Source organism: Lissotriton vulgaris, chromosome 3_1, assembly GCF_964263255.1.
Source record: "Lissotriton vulgaris chromosome 3_1, aLisVul1.2, whole genome shotgun sequence".
Classification (NCBI taxonomy): domain Eukaryota; kingdom Metazoa; phylum Chordata; class Amphibia; order Caudata; family Salamandridae; genus Lissotriton; species Lissotriton vulgaris.
In genome coordinates this window covers 1669067819-1669091665 of record NC_141689.1, presented here as the reverse complement: position 1 = coordinate 1669091665, position 23847 = coordinate 1669067819, and the positions used below count along the sequence as shown (strand labels likewise).

Here is a 23847-nt window from a genome sequence, read left to right as displayed (position 1 = left end):
TGGGTTTTTAACAGTGGGTCATACATTTTCCTCCATATACGCTCAGCCCGCTTACATTCCTTCCTAAGGGTAGTGAGCTCCTCATTGTACCACGGACTAGACTCCCGAGTTCGAGCTCTAATCCAATCAGCTGGGATCAGTGAGTCTAGGGCTTGAGACAGCCAGATGCAAAAATTCTCATAGCCCTGTTCTGTGTCACTTCCTAATTCAGGAGGGTCTGCTTTAAGTAGGGTGTAGAAATCCTCAAGACGAAGCTTTCGCCAAGGACGTTTGAATACTCGTTGAGCGTTATTCCTGTTAGACGAGTCATGAATCAGAAGTGACATTGTCACCAACATGTGATCTGACCAGGGGACTAGAATAGGTCCCTCTACCGAGACGTCTTCTAAATTAGAAAAAATAGGGTCCAAGAGGTGCCCTCCCTTATGCGTGGGGCTCATAACTAGCTGACGAAGTTGAAGTGCTGCAAGATCGGCTAGTAGGTTGCTAATTTTATTATCTGTAGTGATATCAAAATTGAGATTAAGATCTCCAAAAATGTTGAAATTAGCCGTCGACATTGCTAGTGAACAGACAGTTTCTACAAGGGGTTTCGAAAAGCCACTGTCCTGTCTAGGAGGTCTGTATATCAGAAGGCCTGATAGCGTTAGGTGGGGGTTAATCTTAATGCTATAACGGGCACATTCACTGCCGTGAATGTCTAATTTCGTGAATTGGCATGAATATTGAGATTTGAGTATGACCGCTATGCCTCCGCCCCTAGACTGTCTATTAAGAACATAGGCAGAGTACCCCCGGGGGAGTGGCCAGATTGATGATAGAAATCATGTCCTCTTGGAGCCAAGTCTCTGTAAGGAACAGAATATGTTGTGAGTGTTCTTTAACTAGGTCATGTACTTCCATGTGGTGTTTGGCCACTACTGCTACTCATCCTCCTTTCCCTTAAAGCTGTGGTTCCCAAAGTGTGCGCCGCGGCGCCCTGGTGCGCCGTGATGAGCAGCCAGGGGCGCCGCGCCGCCATGCAGGAAGTAGGTGATATAAATTGCAGCCCAACATGCGGAGGGGGGTTTAAAATACCACCTTCGGAATGGTTTTGCCCAGCACACTGCGGCCATACGCTTCCGTACGTACGCACGCATTTACACGTTGTACATAAGCTGTGTAGGCTCACCAGTACTGCCTTAGCAAGCTTGGAGCATCGGAGACACGTTGCTGGTGACCCCCGTGTTGTGCCCTGCCCTGCCTCGCTTGACCCTGTTCAAATCGGTAAGTAAGTGTCGCAGACGAATGTAGGAATGTCTCATCATAATGCTTTTTAATTTTCAATCGTTTGAACAGTAGTGTAGTGGCGCGCGATTTCACTGAGCTCCGCATGAAAGCCCTTCGATTTTGCTGGTAACGTGAGATTCATGCCAAGCTTTAAAAGCGAGCCAGATAATCAGAACCGTGGCTTTTCAAAGTCTTTTTCCAGCTTGTCTTCCTTGTACCCGTGTTTTCTCGGCTTTTCAGTGAGAGATAGTGTGAAGGGAGTTCTACGTGGGAAGCCCGAAGGTGTCAGAACGCTTCACAATAGGAACAGTAATGATAAATGTGAAAATTATAAGTGACCAAATTACAAAACCAAACGTTAAGTTACATGAGGCAGTAATATGAGCAAACAAAATACAAGAGGTAGCAAAAGGTACATTAGAGGGGGCGCACGGTGGCAGCTCTGGGGGGGTGTTAGATAGTCCGAAATTAACCAGGACAGGTGGGAACAAAGCAAAGCACACACAAATGAAACATCTGTATTTTGCAGTCATGACTGCACCCTTGCAGCTTTCCACTGATGGGTTTCCAAAAATGTATTTGCAAAAACTCCGGGTAAAAAGGCAAAACAACAGAGTCTGGTGCTTTAATGCTACCTTCATGGAGTGGAGCTCAGAATTTGGAGGTATTTACCACTTCCAGTAAATACCCGATCCTCATCTTCCAGTATTTGCAGGTGCATTAAGTGCCCCACCCTATGCCACCCTGCTCAAAATCAGGGCATCATTATATGTAATTTCACCTCACATGGCTATCGTGAAAGTGCTGCACAGGTCAGGCACTTTTGGGCCTACGTGGAATGCCCGAAGATGTCAGAGCGCTTCACAATAAGAACAGTAATGATGCATGAGAAAATTACAAGTGACCAAATTACAAAAGCAAAAGTTAAGTTGCATGAGGCAGTAATATGAGCAAACAAAATACAAGAGGTAGCAAAGGTACATTACAGGGGGGGAAAGTGATATGTGTGCAAGTTGCAAAAACGTACAAACTACAAGTAGAGGTATAATACTGCAAAAAATGGCAGACACTCAAGCACAAGAACACATTGGGAAGGCACTTCCATAGTCATGGAGAAAATAATTTTCTGTACTGGAAGGTCTTCCTTAAGATAATAGAGAGGGCGTGAGTTACATTTGGAAGTGTCTTTGAAGGAGGCGAACTTTGAGGTCAGTTTTGAGGCCTGGGAGGAGGTGGTGGCTCCCGAACACATGCAGAAAAAAATTGGTTTTCTCTGAGAAAAAGGCCCCCAAGCAGGGCGAGTTTGTCACTACCTGGTGAAACTAGTGACGGGTAAACGGAGTGTGGCTGATCTAGGGGCCACCATGTCCCAGGGCGCCTCCATGCATATTTTGTTACTAATATCATTATAATACCTTCATTGCGTCCCAATTACTTTACGGAAGACAACAGGAAGTACTCCCGAGGTCGGGCTTATATCCCGCCCACTGGTAAAAAAAAATAAACGGTGGGGAGCCACGGCCAACTGCCGATTAGGTCAAGGGAGCCACGGGTCAAAAAAGTTTGGGAACCACTGCCTTAAAGGGATAACGAGTATAATTTATAATATATTTTATTGTGTAACATTTGCCACCACAGTTTTGCCCTTTTCACACACAGTAAATAACAGTTGTCAGTAGAATTCAATATAGTTGCGCTAAAATTAACAACCTGAGAATCAATCCTACCATAGTTTGTACCTATGACTGTTATTATATTTTGTATTTTCTTATTATTTCTGAAGTTATTTTTATTATTTTTTGCAAAATAATAAAAGAACTCTGATTTATATTACATCTCATCAAGCATCGTTTCTGTGTAAAATGAAGACCATAAATATTGCCTCATTTCTTAAAATGTATATTTCGTGGTAATTTGATACTGGTCATCTTCGGCACCTTACGATACATTATCATCATTTTATTTTTTCTTTAGAGTAGTGGGACGACGCGCCTCCTCCTTAGCGGAGGAGCCACCACTGATTGATGGGCAGATCATTTTTGGTACTGGATACAATCAATAGGACATGTTGTCTGGGTGCTGCCTTGATATGCACTAAGATGCCTGTATGGGTGGTCCTAGATGTGATATTTGTCATGTAGTGTTTCCCAAAACATTTTGCTTTTTTCTCCTGGGTTTTGCTAGGACTCTGGGCACTTTCCCACTATAAATGCAGTGTGAAAGTGTGCGCCCCCTTCCTACGCACATTAGGAGGGGGTGCCTTACCTGATGTTTTTAAACATATGTCTCAAGCCTGCCATTGCAGGACTGAGTGTGTGCACTTGCACCTATGGTGTTTTAAACATGTGTCTAGCATGCCATAGCAGGTCTGTGTGTGCACAATTGCACTTGTGCTCTGGTTTGCTACTTTAAATCACTAAAATCAATAGCCAAACCTGAGGGGATCTTTCACTACCACTAGAGCACCCCTAAGGTACGTCTTAAGAGGTGAAGCAAGTGGTAGGTGAAAGGCAGGGCAGGTACACGTGTGTTCCCTGCACAGGAAGTAAAGAATACCTATGTGAGTTTTCATTACCTATGAGGTTTGCTCTTCCCATATACTAACATACTAACATGGGGGAATGGTTGAAATTACTTCAGGCTGAAATAGTGGATTGCAGTGGAGAAGGCTCATAATGTGTCCGGCCATTAGATTTACTATGACCAACTCTTTTCTCTGGCAAAGGTGGTTTTGTCATTACTGGTTTAGATTTGCCACTTCTAAAAAGTGGGCCTTTCTCTGCTCTAAAACTCTTTGTGTGCCTTTCCACTGGCTCCAGTCCACACCAGAGGCTCGAGGGAGCACCTCGGCGCATTCCCCAGTGACAGCTATAAATATTGGGCATGCAATTAAAATGACAGACCTCTGCAATTTGTGGGCAGCTGGATATATTGGGAGGAGAGGTTTTGACACTTAGCCTCTAAGAGCGAGGTCAGGGCCCCACTAAAGATTAAGATCTGTAGTCCACGGCCTTATGGCAGACAGGGCTGAAATTTGGAGGAGACATCTGTGGTTCAAAGGTAAACCCTCTGAAACATCCCCAACTTCAAAGGAAGTGAACTGTATAACTACTGGTGCCATACTTCAGCAGGGCAGAGATACACTTGTGGGGACGTTGGACCAGAGAAACTGGAACTGCATGGTGCACACTGCCAGAGGAATCTGTTGTGCACAAGGATGATTACTGCCATTGAAAGGGAGCGTGTGCTCTTCCTGAATAGTGGCTGGCCTGGGCTGACAACCAGCTGATGTGAGGCATCCTGAAGTGTGCTCTCCAAGAGCGTGTTAACTTGCCCCCTGTTCATTTGGAGGACTCAGGGATATCAAAGGTCTCCTATAAAGAACCCACACCATCTACTTGTGACACCTAGAGCGTGGTGCCCTCTTAAGTGCCCTCATCGTCTGCTGGATCTCAACTGGTAGAGCGGAGTAAGTGTGGAACTAAGAATTGTGCCTGGAGACCGGATTGCCCTGTGTGAAGCCACAGACGTCTTGCCCGCATCTAAGGCGTGTGCATCATGGAGATCCAAACATGCCTAAGCGTCTTGTTAGTAGTGAGCAGATTCACTGGTTGCAGGATCCAGCATGGCCCGCTTCGTTGATTTTGCCGCATCTCTCTCGTGCACAAAAAGAATAGTTGATGGACTGAATGCAGGACAAAGTCCTACATTCACCCCAGTACAGAGATATGGGCCTAAATCCATCATTTTTTTTCCTCCCATGCCATTCCAGTTTGAACCCAGACATATGCAAATCAGTCTTGACCCTGCGCCCAATGGGAACAGTCCAGCCCGTACTGCCAGGCCAGGTCCTCAGTGGACCGTGTACTGGAAATAAGCATCCTAGGACCTGTTTCAGGGTTTCACCCCTCATCAACCAGGATAGCTTGACTCCAGTGGCATGGAAAGCACAGGACCCACGCCGACTGCATGCTCATTGCGTGCGGTGTCTGATTCACAGGGTGCGATCCTAAGAGGTGAGGGCGTATCCGTAGTAGTGCCTCATTTTTCCTCATGCTGCCTTATATCTGTGTGTGTGACCAAGACTGTCTGGTGTGACCTACATCAACGTACACCAGGCGTTGTGCCTCATTTCGAGGGAGGTACAGAATTTGTATTTCCAGGGATGTACTCAGATTGCGACTCTAGTGGCATGCCTGAATTTTCTGGTGCAACTTGTATCGCCGTGCACCAGAAATTTTGCCCGGATTGCCTGGAAGCAACTCTGATCAAGGTGTACCTGACGAGCTGCCTCTTTCTTCCGAGAGGCTCCCCTACTTCATTGCCCATTCTTCAATTGTTCCGTTTTGGGCCCTCATGGCGGCAGACCAACTGCACTCTCCTCAACCAGCCCCCAACGGCATTGTATTGCAAGGTAGTATTGCCCAGATCGGGCCTGTGTAGGGAGAGTGGTTGTCTGGCTCAAGCAAAGCTTTTGAGAGCGTTCCGAGTGTGTCAAGAGACTGCATTGAGCACCCTGTGCTTTGCAGAACTGAGCTGGTGCCGGAAGGCACATTGTGGAACATTTTGAATTATCAACTGTCACCCTAAGCCCACTTCTGCCCGGCATCCTGTGGGTGAATTTCCTGGGTGGTGGCCAAACCCCCATTTTACTACTGACTCCTATTTTGGCCTGTTACCATCCCCCCACCTTCTTCCTTGGGACCCTGAATAAGTGAGACTGTGGCAGCGAGTGTCCTAGTATCTGAGGAGAGGGCTGGTCATCAGGGCCGGCTTTAGCGCTGGTGGCACCCAGTGCAACAATGTTAGTTGGCACCCCCAATGACCACCTCCCTCACGGATTCTCATGAGCCACTCTTTAACATTGACCAAGTCTCCATAACCTCTCTCTCAGATGCATTGAATTAGTTATATAGCGTCACTCATACCAGTAAAGGATGTCAGAGCACTTTGCATCACACACACATTACACAGAGACAATCAAGTGTGTAGGAAATGTTACATAATCCAAAAGACTAAAAGTGTAGGAGTCACATGTCATCCATACTGGTAGGCAGTATAGTTTAGGAGTGCTTGGTGTGGAGAAGCACAAACTCAGAGTCGAAAAAAACAGCATTGTTGGGAGTTTTCTTTAAAAATAAGAATCGATTTCTAGCCAAATAACCCTTTTTGCCACATTACTCAATGTTCTAATGTATACTGTGCAGTGTGTATGCAATTCTATGATGAAAGTGAATAGCTCACTGTTCTATATTAGGACCTTAAGTTATAAATTGCAAGTAACAAAAGGATGTCTCTTTTAAAAGCAGTAACCTGCTTATCTGTTTAAATTATATGCACTCTGTACTTTACTTGATATATGTTCTTTGCAGCAGACATATTAACCATCTGCACTACCTTCACATAAGTCAAAATCACAACTATACAAAACTCTGATCTCTCTCCATGAAGAACATTTATCACAGGAGTTATCTTGACAATTGTGTGAGGCTTGTTAATTGCCGGAGGAAAGGAACGCTGCAGCATGTGTCTTAAAACCAGAATAGACTTGCAAACACAGCGCCCCCAGGAAGCCAGCACCTGGTGTGGTGGCACCGGTTGCACCGCACCTGCTGGTCATCTCCAATCCGTGGGCGTAGGGTAGCCGAGTCGAGTTGGAGGGTGGAGGGAGGCTTGGGCCATTGGGTCTGGAGTGTGCTATCAACTGACCTACTGGATATCTGTTGCAGTGCATTGAAGTGATGTGTACGTATGTGTGTGAGCATGCTCCATACTGGCCTGCCTGATATCTGTTGCACTGCGTATCCGTGTTGAGTGAGTGTGTGTGTGGGAGTGACAGTCTGTGGACCACCTTTGAAGAATGACACCGGCCGGTGGTGTTGCTTTACACATTGTTTCTTACCAGAAGAACACTACTTTTGACATTGGTTTTATCTGTGCAGCCTCGGCCCGCAGTGCTGCTTAAAGTGTCATAATTCCTTGTATGTACATATTTCTGATAACTGTGTGGTACTGAATTATAAACATTGTCAGGAGGGGCCTAGGGTGAACAACGTGTTGCACTGCATAAGGGTCCTGCGGGTGTAAAATAGGATCTTTCCCAAGTGTGCATACTACTGATGTCATTTTATCAGGGTTGGACCTAGTACTGCTAGTAATATTTCCTAGTGTGATTTCTGCCCAGAAATACATAATGTTCATGTTTTGTTGATTATTGTGTGCATGAATACAATCGCTATTTACATACATAACTTATGAAGTCTCTTTTCTGGCGCTCAGTGTATTTATTGTGATTGAGTGCTTTGTCAGTGCTTTACACATTGGCTCTGTGACAAGCCTGGCTGCTCGGTGTCAAGCGACCCAAGGGTCAGCGTAGGTTATACAGTCAGTGTAATTCCCCGTCTCTGATGGGAGTGGTAGGTTCTGCCTGGCTACGGCATTGCCATTGCCAACTATAAAGTACCAGTTCCAACAGGTGGTGCATATGTTGTTCTGTGTGTGTCTTCTGGCATCATTGTAATCTGTCTGCAGGCATCTCAAGTTATATGCTGTCCTTCCTGTTGTGTTTACCCCTTGTGCATAATTTTAGAGGCTTGTGGATAATTTCAGTAGTTATACCCGAAGCATTTTCAAATCTCGCAGTTAAAATTGTCAGGAACTGTTTTCTGTCTGTCAACTCATTACTATGTTGGCTTGGCTGCTCCAACAAGTGTAGTATGTGTCCTGCAAGTATCTTCAGCTCCTAGGTCTCGTGAAACATGTAGGTCAGATTTTCTGATAGGGTATTTTGTGGACCGTTCATGTTATTTCACCGCTGTGCTCCTAGTGGGCACATTTGTTGGGCCGCTATTTTGGTGCAGTGTTTGTGTATATGTGAGTGTGTATACATGGATGTTGCACTATGATATTTGCAGTATTTTGTATACTGTCATGCAATTATGGCATGGAATGGCAAAGGGAGTGGATTAGCATTGTTTTAGCTAGTGTAGGGAGTGTGCATATGTGTGCCTGTTCCTTAACCTCTTCGGTGCCCATGACGAGACCAGCTCGTCATGAGTCACAATGCAGCTGTGCTCATGACGAGCTAGTCTCATCATAACGGCTCCGCTCCGACCAAGCGCGATTGATTACCCGCCTGTGCGGGCAAATTAATCAGTGGGCGGGGTGGTGACGAGACCAGCTCGTCATGAGCACAGCTCCACTGTGACTCATGACGAGCTGGTCTCGTCACGAGCATAGCAGCACCGCCCTCACCCCACCCCCCGCACCGTGGGGGAATTACCCCCGCAGGGAAGGGTTTAACTGCATCCACTACGTCGTGTATGTGTACTCATCACAGGAGCTCTGCTAGGAATTTCACATCAGCCTCTTCATTTGACTGCAGTTAGAAAAAAGTTTTAATTGTGGAAAGATCATCTTGGGCATGGCAGATGTTTTTCTCTTGAACCTTTAGAATAAATGATTCCACTGTTTCCAGTGCTGAGAAGAATGCTTTATTTTGAAGACATCTGATGTCCAGTGTCTGAAGTTACAGAGAAAGTACATACATTTTCATAGTGACCATGGATGCGAGAGGTACTCTCACACTTCCTTACTTCAGCCCTGCTGGTAAACCACCGGGTGACGACAGGCTCACTAGAAATGTCTAAGGGGGAAGTACTCCCACAAAGTCTTTCCTACATGTGACATTGGCCAGTGTATTTTACATCTCATTTGGCCAGAGTGGGAGCAGCTCCCTGAGAATGACCACAGGCTTTTTTTCGTGTCCCCAGCACCTTGGACAATAAAAGAATTCAGGGATGGCCAGGGTCGAACTGGGAGGAGAAAAATGCCTGGGAACCAGAAAGAAAGTGGCCCCCACCATTGCATCATGTAGCTTAAAAAGTGGCCCACATTTGCTAATGGGGACTGTTTTGAACCTGTAAAGAATTGCTGTATATGTGTTCTGCAAGATAGTGGAGACTGCATGCATTTGTGCTTGCTCGAGGTAATGTTTTTGGCAATATCAGGGGAATCAACAGTAAAACAGGCCCAGCAGACAATAGAACAGCCCCTCAAACAGCCTAAAAACGGCCCACAAAAAAATTGGGGAACATTTGTGGAATGATGGTGCTTTCTCCTCCTGTTATGATTCAGAAAAGGGGGTGGTGATGAACAGAGTGTCTGAATTAAGCAGACCACTCTTACCCAGTCCAAAGATCAGGGCTTGATCCATCACCGTTATTTATCTCACTGCACCATCCCAGCTCAGAACCTGGCTATATGCAAATCAGTCTGTCCCTGGCCCAGTGCATCATGGGAACAGGGCAGACTAAACTACCAAGCCAATTCTTAACCAGAAAGGAGACAAGCTACCGGGGACCGGTTTCTGGCATTTCAGCCGTCTTCGGCCCGGCTTGCTTGAATCCTGATGGTGCAGTGAGAAAGGGACTCATGTCTGAGTATACCCTGCCACACCTATAGTGGCCAAAAACGATTCAGAAAAGGGGGTGGTGATGAACAGAGTGTCTGAATTAAGCAGACCACTCTTACCCAGTCCAAAGATCAGGGCTTGATCCATCACCGTTATTTATCTCACGGCACCATCCCAGCTCAGAACCTGGCTATATGCAAATCAGTCTGTCCCTGGCCCAGTGCATCATGGGAACAGGGCAGACTAAACTACCAAGCCAATTCTTCACCAGAAAGGAGACAAGCTACCGGGGACCGGTTTCTGGCATTTCCGCCGTCTTCGGCCCGGCTTGCTTGAATCCTGATGGTGCAGTGAGAAAGGGACTCATGTCTGAGTATACCCTGCCACACCTATAGTGGCCAAAAACGATTCAGAAAAGGGGGTGGTGATGAACAGAGTGTCTGAATTAAGCAGACCACTCTTACCCAGTCCAAAGATCAGGGCTTGATCCATCACCGTTATTTATCTCGCTGCACCATCCCAGCTCAGAACCTGGCTATATGCAAATCAGTCTGTCCCTGGCCCAGTGCATCATGGGAACAGGGCAGACTAAACTACCAAGCCAATTCTTCACCAGAAAGGAGACAAGCTACCGGGGACCGGTTTCTGGCATTTCAGCCGTCTTCGGCCCGGCTTGCTTGAATCCTGATGGTGCAGTGAGAAAGGGACTCATGTCTGAGTATACCCTGCCACACCTATAGTGGCCAAAAACGATTCAGAAAAGGGGGTGGTGATGAACAGAGTGTCTGAATTAAGCAGACCACTCTTACCCAGTCCAAAGATCAGGGCTTGATCCATCACCGTTATTTATCTCACTGCACCATCCCAGCTCAGAACCTGGCTATATGCAAATCAGTCTGTCCCTGGCCCAGTGCATCATGGGAACAGGGCAGACTAAACTACCAAGCCAATTCTTCACCAGAAAGGAGACAAGCTACCGGGGACCGGTTTCTGGCATTTCAGCCGTCTTCGGCCCGGCTTGCTTGAATCCTGATGGTGCAGTGAGAAAGGGACTCATGTCTGAGTATACCCTGCCACACCTATAGTGGCCAAAAACGATTCAGAAAAGGGGGTGGTGATGAACAGAGTGTCTGAATTAAGCAGACCACTCTTACCCAGTCCAAAGATCAGGGCTTGATCCATCACCGTTATTTATCTCACTGCACCATCCCAGCTCAGAACCTGGCTATATGCAAATCAGTCTGTCCCTGGCCCAGTGCATCATGGGAACAGGGCAGACTAAACTACCAAGCCAATTCTTCACCAGAAAGGAGACAAGCTACCGGGGACCGGTTTCTGGCATTTCAGCCGTCTTCGGCCCGGCTTGCTTGAATCCTGATGGTGCAGTGAGAAAGGGACTCATGTCTGAGTATACCCTGCCACACCTATAGTGGCCAAAAACGATTCAGCAAAGGGGGTGGTGATGAACGGCGGCTGAAATGCCAGAAACCGGTCCCCGGAAGCTTGTTTCCTTCCCAGTGTAAGAATTGGCTTGGTAGTTTGGTTTGCCCTGTTCCCATCATGCACTGGGACAGGAACAGACTAATTTGCATATAGCCAGGTTCTGAGCTGGGATGGTGCAGTGAGCTAAAAAACGGTGTTGGATCTAGCCCTGATCTCTTGACTGGGTGAGAGTATTCTGCTTAATTCAGAAACTCTGTCCATCACCACCCCTTGTTGTTAAATATTTTGTCCACCCTTAGCGTGGAAGGGTATACTCAGATGTGAGTCCCTTGCTCATTGCACCATCAGGATTCAAGCAAGCCGGGCCGACGACGGCTGAAATGCCAGAAACCGGTCCCCAGAAGCTTGTTTCCTTCCCAGTGTAAGAATTGGCTTGGTAGTTTGGTTTGCCCTGTTCCCATCATGCACTGGGACAGGAACAGACTAATTTGCATATAGCCAGGTTCTGAGCTGGGATGGTGCAGTGAGCTAAAAAACGGTGTTGGATCTAGCCCTGATCTCTTGACTGGGTGAGAGTATTCTGCTTAATTCAGAAACTCTGTCCATCACCACCCCTTGTTGTTAAATTCTCCTCCTGTTAAGCATAGGCAAACATTGTGCTTTAATGCCTCTAATAACGAGTTTTTTTTTTCTTTCCGTATAACTTGTCTCCTGGGCAATTTATTTTGGCCGTGCGTTGAAAGAATGCTATAACTTCTTGAATTTGTATTAGTGAATTTATCTATTTTTTTTCTCTTTTGTCTTTCCCTTTTATCTCTGTTTTCTTTATTATATATACATGTCCGCTAATATATGTATTAATGTATGCTTTCCTTGTCAGCCTGTTAATGAAAAAAAAAACAGCCCATAGTCCTCAAAATGATGAGTGGAGAAGTAAAATGTTTAAGACCTGCCTACTACCTCTCCTCAAACACCTTAACAGCAAATATTTTTAATAGTAGCTTCACAAAGTATTTGTACCTTGAACACATACAATTACTTAACCGGCTTCTGTTTAGGATTGCACCAGCTATCTGGTCTTTTATCTGGACACTCTTGTTGCGTCATCAGCATGGGGCCTCTTACCTTCCTTTCCCCCTGCTACTCGTATCTCCTTGCTCCCCCCACCCTCCTTCTGGCATTCTGCCTTACGTCCCTCTTGATAGTCTTAAAAATTCTACATATAATTTCAAAACCAGGCCCTGCAACTAGCCCTTCTAAATTTATGATGGCTATCCTCTTCTAAGCTAATTATGCAGAAAGTACTCCTCCATCCTTCAGAGAGGCTGCCATGAGTATATCCTGGGATTCATGCTTCGTTGTACATGCTGACGACCCTCTAAATGTTACCTGTTTATTGTGCGTTTATCTTCAATTTATAGACCTGGTTTACCCGCCCATTGTGAATCAAATTTTCCAAATTCTTGTTGCTCTGCATCTTTGTAAAGTGGCACTATATAAAAAACTGACGTAAATAAGCAGGTCAGTTTGTATGGGTGTTTGTGGGAGATCCTGTGCACACCCAGAGAGATTCAACATAGCATAAACAACCTTCATTGATATCTACTTTGACAAGAAGTTATGTTTACCCAGAAACACATCAAGGATAGCCACCCTCTCGAGCATTCCGCAGGAACATATCAATTCCCATCACACAATAGGAGTTAAAGGTTTTAAAAATGTAATACACAAAAGAACTTTAGAGTTTTGTACTTTAAATAATATCATAATAAAGACCCCAAACAAGCATACAGGGCGTGAAAAGCTTGCAATGGCATCAGTGATAACTACACGCAGATCTGACTTATTCCATGTTCCACGCATTCAAAAAGGCAAGGAAACCTAACACTATGCATGCTGCAGCTGAGTCCGAAAGCATGTTTGCTTCTTACACAAGTGATACCTTTCTAGATTTTCACATAACATGCACAAAATGAAGCAGAATCAGACCTCATTTTAGAGGAAAGAGTGACAGACTTAGGACCACTGCCTTCATTATTAGGACCACTGGCCGCATTATTGGGACCATTGCACGCATTATTAGGACCACTGCCCGCATTATTGGAACAATTGCACGCATTATTAGGACCATTGCCCGCATTATTAGGACCACTGCCTGCATTATTGGGGCCATTGCACGCATTTTTAGGACCACTGCCCGCATTATTGGAACAATTGCACGCATTATTAGGACCATCGCCCGCAATATTAGGACCACTGCCTGCATTATTGGGACCACTGCCCGCATTTTTGGGACCACTGCACGCATTATTAGGACCATTGCCAGCATTATTAGGACCACTGCCCGCATTATTAGGACCACTGCCCGCATTATTGGGACCATTGCACGCATTATTAGGACCATTGCCCGCATTATTAGGACCATTGCCCATATTATTAGGTCCACTGCCTGCATTATTGGGACCACTGCCCGCATTATTGGGACCATTGCCCGCATTATTGGGACCACTGCCCGCAATATTGAGACCAGTGCCCTCATTATTGGGACCACTGCCTGGATTATTGGGACCACTGCCTGCATTATTGGGACCACTGCCCGCATTATTGGGACCATTGCCCGCATTATTGGGACCACTGCCCGCATTATTGAGACCAGTGCCCTCATTATTGGGACCACTGCCTGGATTATTGGGACCACTGCCTGCATTATTGGGACCACTGCCTGGATTATTGGGACCACTGCCTGCATTATTGGGACCACTCCCCGCATTATTGGGACCACTGCCCGCATTATTGGGACCACTGCCCGCATTATTGGGACCACTGCCCGCATTATTGAGACCAGTGCCCTCATTATTGGGACCACTGCCTGGATTATTGGGACCACTGCCTGCATTATTGGGACCACTGCCTGCATTATTGGGACCACTGCCCGCATTATTGGGACCACTACCCTCATTATTAGCACCACTACCCGCATTAATGGGACCACTGCCCGCATTATTGGGACCACTACCTGCATTATTGGGACCACTGCCCGCATTGTTAGGACCACTGCCCGCATTATTGGGACCACTGCCGCATTATTAGCTCCATTGCCCACATTATTGGGACCTCTGCCCGCATTATTGGGAACACTGACTGCATTATTGGGACCACTGACTGCATTATTGGGACCACTGCCTGCATTATTGGGACCACTGACTGCATTATTGGGACCACTGCCCACATTATTGGGACCACTGGCCGCATTATTGGGACCACTGACTGCATTATTGGGACCACTGCCTGCATTATTGGGACCACTGACTGCATTATTGAGACCGCTGCCCGCATTATTGGGACCGCTGCCCGCATTATTGGGACCACTGACTGCATTATTGGGACCACTGCCCGCATTATTTGGACCACTGACTGCATTATTGGGACCACTGCCCGCATTATTGGGACCCCGGCTGCATTATTGGGACCACTGCCCGCATTATTGGGACCACTGCCCGCATTACTAGGACCACTGCCTGCATTATTGGGACCACTGCCCGCATTATTGGGACAATTGCAAGCATTATTAGGACCATTGCCCGCATTATTAGGACCACTGCCTGAAATATTAGGACCACTGTCTGCATTATTAGGACCACTGCCCGCATTATAGGGACCATTGCACGCATTATTAGGACCATTGCCCGCATTATTAGGACCACTGCCTGCATTATTGGGACCACTGCCCGCATTATTGGGACCACTGCCCGCATTATTGGGACCACTGCCCGCATTAATGGGACCACTGCCCGCATTATTGGGACCACTGCCCGTATTATTGGGACCACTGCCCTCATTATTGGGACCACTGCCTGCATTATTGAGACCACTGCCTGCAATATTGGGACCACTGCCCGCATATTGGTACCACTGCCCACATTATTAGCACCACTGCCCGCATTAATGGGACCACTGCCCGCATTATTGGGACTACTGCCCTCATTATTGGGACCACTCCCTGCATTATTGGGACCATTGCGCGCATTATTAGCACCCCTCCCCTCATTATTGGGACCCCTGCCCGCATTATTAGCACCACTGCCCACCCCTGCCTGCAATATTGGGAGCACTGCCTGCATTATTGGGACCACTGACTGCATTATTGGGACCACTGACTGCATTATTGGGAAGACTGCCTGCATTATTGGGACCACTGACTGCATTATTGGGACCACTACCCGCATTATTGGGACCACTGACTGCATTATTGAGACCACTGACTGCATTATTGAGACCACTGCCCACATTATTGGGGCCACTGCCCACAATATTGGGACCACTGACTGCATTATTGGGACCACTGCCCGCATTATTGGGACCACTGCCCGCATTATTGGGACCACTCCCCGCACTATTGGGACCACTACCCGCATTATTGGGACCACTGCCCGCATTATTGGGACCACTGCCCGCATTATTGGGACCACTGACTGCATTATTGGGACCACTGCCCTCCATTATTGGGACCACTGCCCGCATTATTGGGACCACTGACTGCATTATTGGGACCACTGCCCTCCATTATTGGGACCACTGCCCGCATTATTGGGACCACTCCCTGCACTATTGGGATCACTGACTGCATTATTGGGACCACTGACTGCATTATTGGGACCACTGACTGCATTATTGGGACCACTGCCTGTATTATTGGGACCACTGCCCGCATTGTTGGGACCACTGCCCGCACTATTGGGACCACTGACTGCATTATTGGGACCACTGACTGCATTATTGGGACCACTGCCCGCATTATTGGGACCACTGACTGCATTATTGGGACCACTGCCCTCCATTATTGGGACCACTGCCCGCATTATTGGGACCACTCCCTGCACTATTGGGATCACTGACTGCATTATTGGGACCACTGACTGCATTATTGGGACCACTGACTGCATTATTGGGACCAATGCCCGTATTATTGGGACCACTGACTGCATTATTGGGACCACTGCCCGCATTATTGGGACCACTGCCTGCATTATTGGGACCACTGACTGCATTATTGGGACCACTGCCCGCATTATTGGGACCACTGACTGCATTATTGGGACCATTTCCCGCATTATTGGGACCACTGCCTGCATTATTGGGACCACTGACTGCATTATTGAGACCACTGACTGCATTATTGAGACCACTGCCCACATTATTGAGACCACTGACTGCATTATTGAGACCACTGCCCACATTATTGGGGCCACTGCCCACAATATTGGGACCACTGACTGCATTATTGGGCCACTGCCCGCATTATTGGGACCACTGCCCGCATTATTGGGACCACTCCCCGCACTATTGGGACCACTACCCGCATTATTGGAACCACTGCCCGCATTATTGGGACCACTGCCCGCATTATTGGGACCACTGCCCGCATTATTGAGACCACTGACTGCATTATTGGGACCACTGCCCGCATTATTGGGACCACTCCCTGCACTATTGGGATCACTGACTGCATTTTTGGGACCACTGACTGCATTATTGGTACCACTGCCTGTATTATTGGGACCACTGCCCGCATTGTTGGGACCACTGCCCGCACTATTGGGACCACTGACTGCATTATTGGGACCACTGACTGCATTATTGGGACCACTGCCCGCATTATTGGGACAACTGACTGCATTATTGGGACCACTGCCCGCATTGTTGGGACCACTGCCCGCACTATTGGGACCACTGACTGCATTATTGGGACCACTGACTGCATTATTGGGACCACTGCCCGCATTATTGGGACAACTGACTGCATTATTGGGACCACTGCCCTCCATTATTGGGACCACTGCCCGCATTATTGGGACCACTGCCCGCATTATTGGGACCACTCCCTGCACTATTGGGATCACTGACTGCATTATTGGGACCACTGACTGCATTATTGGGACCACTGCCCGCATTATTGGGACCACTGCCCGCATTATTGGGACCACTGACTGCATTATTGGGACCACTGCCCTCCATTATTGGGACCACTGCCCGCATTATTGGGACCACTCCCTGCACTATTGGGATCACTGACTGCATTATTGGGACCACTGACTGCATTATTGGGACCACTGACTGCATTATTGGGACCACTGCCTGTATTATTGGGACCACTGCCCGCATTGTTGGGACCACTGCCCGCACTATTGGGACCACTGACTGCATTATTGGGACCACTGACTGCATTATTGGGACCACTGCCCGCATTATTGGGACCACTGACTGCATTATTGGGACCACTGCCCTCCATTATTGGGACCACTGCCCGCATTATTGGGACCACTCCCTGCACTATTGGGATCACTGACTGCATTATTGGGACCACTGACTGCATTATTGGGACCACTGACTGCATTATTGGGACCAATGCCCGTATTATTGGGACCACTGACTGCATTATTGGGACCACTGCCCGCATTATTGGGACCACTGCCTGCATTATTGGGACCACTGCCCGCATTATTGGGACCACTGCCCGCATTATTGGGACCACTGCCCGCATTATTGAGACCACTGACTGCATTATTGGGACCACTGCCCGCATTATTGGGACCACTCCCTGCACTATTGGGATCACTGACTGCATTATTGGGACCACTGACTGCATTATTGGTACCACTGCCTGTATTATTGGGACCACTGCCCGCATTGTTGGGACCACTGCCCGCACTATTGGGACCACTGACTGCATTATTGGGACCACTGACTGCATTATTGGGACCACTGCCCGCATTATTGGGACAACTGACTGCATTATTGGGACCACTGCCCGCATTGTTGGGACCACTGCCCGCACTATTGGGACCACTGACTGCATTATTGGGACCACTGCCCACAATATTGGGACCACTGACTGCATTATTGGGACCACTGCCCGCATTATTGGGACCACTGCCCGCATTATTGGGACCACTCCCCGCACTATTGGGACCACTACCCGCATTATTGGGACCACTGCCCGCATTATTGGGACCACTGCCCGCATTATTGGGACCACTGACTGCATTATTGGGACCACTGCCCTCCATTATTGGGACCACTGCCCGCATTATTGGGACCACTGACTGCATTATTGGGACCACTGCCCTCCATTATTGGGACCACTGCCCGCATTATTGGGACCACTCCCTGCACTATTGGGATCACTGACTGCATTATTGGGACCACTGACTGCATTATTGGGACCACTGACTGCATTATTGGGACCACTGCCTGTATTATTGGGACCACTGCCCGCATTGTTGGGACCACTGCCCGCACTATTGGGACCACTGACTGCATTATTGGGACCACTGACTGCATTATTGGGACCACTGCCCGCATTATTGGGACCACTGACTGCATTATTGGGACCACTGCCCTCCATTATTGGGACCACTGCCCGCATTATTGGGACCACTCCCTGCACTATTGGGATCACTGACTGCATTATTGGGACCACTGACTGCATTATTGGGACCACTGACTGCATTATTGGGACCAATGCCCGTATTATTGGGACCACTGACTGCATTATTGGGACCACTGCCCGCATTATTGGGACCACTGCCTGCATTATTGGGACCACTGACTGCATTATTGGGACCACTGCCCGCATTATTGGGACCACTGACTGCATTATTGGGACCATTTCCCGCATTATTGGGACCACTGCCTGCATTATTGGGACCACTGACTGCATTATTGAGACCACTGACTGCATTATTGAGACCACTGCCCGCATTATTGAGACCACTGACTGCATTATTGAGACCACTGCCCACATTATTGGGGCCACTGCCCACAATATTGGGACCACTGACTGCATTATTGGGCCACTGCCCGCATTATTGGGACCACTGCCCGCATTATTGGGACCACTCCCCGCACTATTGGGACCACTACCCGCATTATTGGAACCACTGCCCGCATTATTGGGACCACTGCCCGCATTATTGGGACCACTGCCCGCATTATTGAGACCACTGCCCGCATTATTGAGACCACTGACTGCATTATTGGGACCACTGCCCGCATTATTGGGACCACTCCCTGCACTATTGGGATCACTGACTGCATTATTGGGACCACTGACTGCATTATTGGTACCACTGCCTGTATTATTGGGACCACTGCCCGCATTGTTGGGACCACTGCCCGCACTATTGGGACCACTGACTGCATTATTGGGACCACCGACTGCATTATTGGGACCACTGCCCGCATTATTGGGACAACTGACTGCATTATTGGGACCACTGCCCTCCATTATTGGGACCACTGCCCGCATTATTGGGACCACTGCCCGCATTATTGGGACCACTCCCTGCACTATTGGGATCACTGACTGCATTATTGGGACCACTGACTGCATTATTGGGACCACTGCCCGCATTATTGGGACCACTGACTGCATTATTGGGAACACTGCCCGCATTATTGGGACCACTGACTGTATTATTGGGACCACTGACTGCATTATTGGGACTACTGCCCGCAATATTGGGACCACTGACTGCATTATTGGGACCACTGCCCGCATTATTGGCACCACTGACTGCATTATTGGGACCACTGCCCGCATTATTGGGACGCATTATTGGGACCACTGCCCGCATTATTGGGACCACTGACTGTATTATTGGGACCATTGCCCGCATTATTGGGACCACTGACTGCATTATTGGAACCACTGCCCGCATTATTGGGACCACTGCCCGCATTATTGGGACCACTCCCAGCATTATTGGGACCACTGCCTGCATTATTGGGACCACTGCCCGCATTATTGGGACCACTCCCCGCATTATTGGGACCACTGCCCGCATTATTGGGACCACTCCCCGCATTATTGGGACCACTGCCTGCATTATTGGGACCACTGCCCGCATTATTGGGACCACTGCCTGCATTATTGGGACCACTCCCCGCATTATTGGGACCACTGCCTGCATTATTGGGACCACTGCCTGCATTATTGGGACCATTGTCTGCAGAATTAAAAGCAAGCATTGTCTTGTAAATCCACCATATTCTGCAGTCCTGCCCCACCCCTCACACCCAGGAAAAATCCTCTTACCTTGGTAGCTAGCGAGTGCGAGGCTCCAGCCTCCAGCAGCACGGAGGCCACATCTAACTGGCCCTCCCTGGCGGAAATGTGCAGCGGGGTGTAGCCGTTGGTGGTGGCAGCATCCGGGTGGGCCATGTGCTGGAGCAACAACTGCACAATCTCGGTTTTGCCCAAGCGGGAGGCAATGTGCAGAGGGGTCTGTTCCTCCTGCGAACAACACAACGCACAACTGATCAGCTCGCGGGTGAAGGCAGTGCTTATCTGACTAGGAAGGCTGAATGTGTATGTATAATTGTAACAGTGGGGCCTTGTGACTGGCACAAACTGTGGAGAGGTAGTAACACTCTTTCCTTCTGTATGTTCATTTCATTTCAATGCTGTTTATCACTTCAACCAATCACAACTAAAAAAAAGTTCACAAATAACAATGTTTCACTATATATGCAGTCCGTGCCCTTCCTGGGACTAGATTTCATGCATTGTGCCAGCATTGTGCCTAGCTTACTGTGCACTGGTGACTGCTACAAGTTAGCAGACATTTGCGCTCACCAGAAGTATTTTAGGGTGAAATGCAGTTGTCGTTTGGAGCAAATATTATTTTTACACTGATCGCTCAGTAGAAATGTCTTTTTTCACAAGTTGGCGCATGCAAATGATGGTGCAGATTTGCACTGGTTACCAATACACACATATAGTCTAGTCTAGTGCAATGCATGTAATCTGTCTCTTTGTGTCTTCACAATCACAAGACACAGTGCCACGGTTTGCATCTGCACTGAAACCAGTTTCATTACGGCAGTATTTTGATGAACGGATGAGGCTGTAAGCACTTTCCTATCATTGCACTGACTTCTGATCTTTATTACTGATCCTACCTATACGTTTTAAGTACCGCGTACTCGCGATCATCATCACAAACACAGGCCCTAACTGCCAAACTATGGTCTACCCAGTCAAGTAAGCCTCCACTGTCAATTATCATATACAACATTGCACATCATCTCCTAATCACTAGTCCCTTGCATATTTATCACCTGCACCTTACCACTCTGGAGCGTTTACAGGTTCGGATCTGTATTTTTCCTGGGCCACAATAACAGGGTCTGTTACACACAATGAATGACTGCGTATTTACCTGCAACACTGGGTCATTTATTAAAAACATATTTTCACTCAAATAATCTGTTGGGATTCAGAGTCGAGCAAAGTTCTGAGGGAATTCATCACTAGGTAATTCAGGCAGATTAAAAGGAAGTGCACACGTGTTCCTAGTATAATTCATAAAAATATCGCCTCCGCTGTATTTTTTATGTCTTTTAATAGTCACAATAATAGCAAACTACACAAATAAATATGGCCAATTAAATATGTCATCATTGGTATATAGACACTGAAAAAGTTGTGCTAAATCACATAACTATTACTAGTAGTATTATCTCCAATCGATGGCTCTTGACATCACAAATTACATCATCATTTATATCACTGGAGGCGTCATCTATGACATCACACATGATGTTAACCACAATCAGCCACAGAAATTAGAGAGGAAAGTCCTGCACGGGTGAAAGTCTAAGGGTCTGATTATGAATTTGGCGATCTTGGAGCAGGCCACCACACAAGTGCCCTGCTCCAAGACCGCGAAACTCAAACGCCGCCTGCCCACTACATTACGAGTCATTTTGTGGTCTGGCAGTAGGGCGGTGCAGCCGTCTTGCAGCGGTGCAGCTCAAAGGCCCATATGTGGATCTTTGAACTACAGCGCAGAGAGAGAGCCAAAGCAAGCTTCTGCATGACATGGACTTTGCAGTCCATGCCGTGCAGGAACTGGGGTGGATGCACACAGGGGGGCACAACATGTGCCCCCTGTATGCACCCCCATGCATACAGCACCAGGGGGCCCTGTAGGGCCCTCTTACTATCCTTACCGCCACACTTTTCATGGCGGGACCATCACCCTGAAAGGTGTGGAGGTCAAGAAAGACCTAATATGCTTGGCGGTGCTGCAGCAGCACCGGCAGCATATTAATTCCCCTTGACCGTCCCACCAAGGGATCCAGGACCCAAATCGGTTGTGGCAGTCTCATGCCGGTCCGACTGGCAAAGTTGTTATACAGCGGTCGGACCGCCGGTGTGGCGGCCGCGGTAGCCACCATGGGTTTGGCGTTGTAATTAATCCCTAAGTCCTTCCAGGCACTGTATAGTGAAGAGAGGTTACTGGAGTAACACTCGGAAGTAAAAGGTATCCTCACAGACATTAAATGATATTCAAGCCTGACGTATTATATTTTGTTGCTCTGTTATTTGCACTGCATATTACCGCATTTTGTTTTGCACTCTAGTAACGGTGAAGTCCATGTCCAATTTAAGATCAAGCTAAAGTTGGAGTGAATAGTTGCTTACTCTGTAATAGAGAAGGCATACCAGGTAGTCTTGTAGAATTTGTGGCAAGTTGGTGCTTGCAGGTGCAGTTGACTTGTTTAATCGGGTGCAATCAGGTGCTTACTAGTGTTGATGCCTTGCCTAATATAGTGCTTGTCAGACTGGTGTACTTGCATCCGTCATTGGGTATGGCTCGATACCTCAGTATAAGTTTGCTCGTCACGCATAGCTATGTCCAACACAGTGTGACATGGATGCTGCAGACCGAACAGGTCACAAGCCACCAGTAGCCATCCCTACAAAGCATGACGCAACTTTTGTTGGGACATAAGTGAAGGATAATAATTCAGGACAGATAACAATATAGTGAGTATGAGGAGTTTGAGACAAGCAGGAGCAGGCAAGTTTTTTTGTTGCTTTTCAGAATGCATGGAGGTCTGCAAGTGTCCTCATTTGTTTCAGAAGACTGCTTCAAAATTAGCAGTCTGAATGAAGAAAGTAGTGTAATCCATCAAGAATTTACGGTGCAGGGAGATGGCCATAAACATGTATTTAGCTTGAAGAATATTTGAGGTTCTGAACAGAGATTTCTCTGGTTGCTGATAGCTCAGGGTATGTGCAGAGAGATGTGATCCAATGAGGTGGAAGAGTAGCCATGTGCTGTATTCAGGATCACACTGGAGCAGACATGGTATGTAGGTAGGAACCATCAAGTAGACTTGCTTGGTGTAGTATCTGGGGGAAAGAATGGGGGCTATGGTTGCCCCGCGCTTCCTAAACTGCAGGTATTGGAAAACCATTATAGCATTCTAAGTGCAATGAGGTTATTAGATTTCCCAGTTCATGTAAGAGGTTAGAGAAAATTCAGTGTCCAAAATGACGTACATGTTCCTGACTTTAATGGCTGGAGTTAATGGAACTTCAAGTTACTTTGACAACTAGGCACATGGGCACATGACCAGGCAGTTGACAAGTCACAAGCGAGAGTTCTGCTTTTGTTTCATTCAATTCGAGGTGGTTGTCATTCATTGATCAATTGTCTGCAGGTAAGGACTGTACCTTTGTCAGAAACAACATCTAGTTGGAGAAATATATTGTTAGTAAAGGCTGCTGCGGTTGGACCTCCACACAAAGGGTATATTGAGGTACCACTGTCAACATCAAGGTACCGTCACAGATATTATGTACAACATACTTCAGAAAATGCAATTATTTGGGATTTCATATATAGGAACATTTGTGACATCATATG

The 23847-nt window shown here is 47.4% G+C and overlaps 1 protein-coding gene across 1 annotated transcript in view; it reads right to left on the bottom strand.

Moving 5' to 3' along the window:
* Positions 1-23847, bottom strand: part of ANK2 (ankyrin 2) — an 874236-nt gene that overhangs the window by 441300 nt on the left and 409089 nt on the right. The window contains exon 15 of the mRNA XM_086962136.1: positions 20223-20420. Within this exon, the coding sequence (XP_086818262.1) occupies positions 20223-20420 (198 nt within the window). The remainder of the gene's footprint in view (positions 1-20222; positions 20421-23847) is intronic.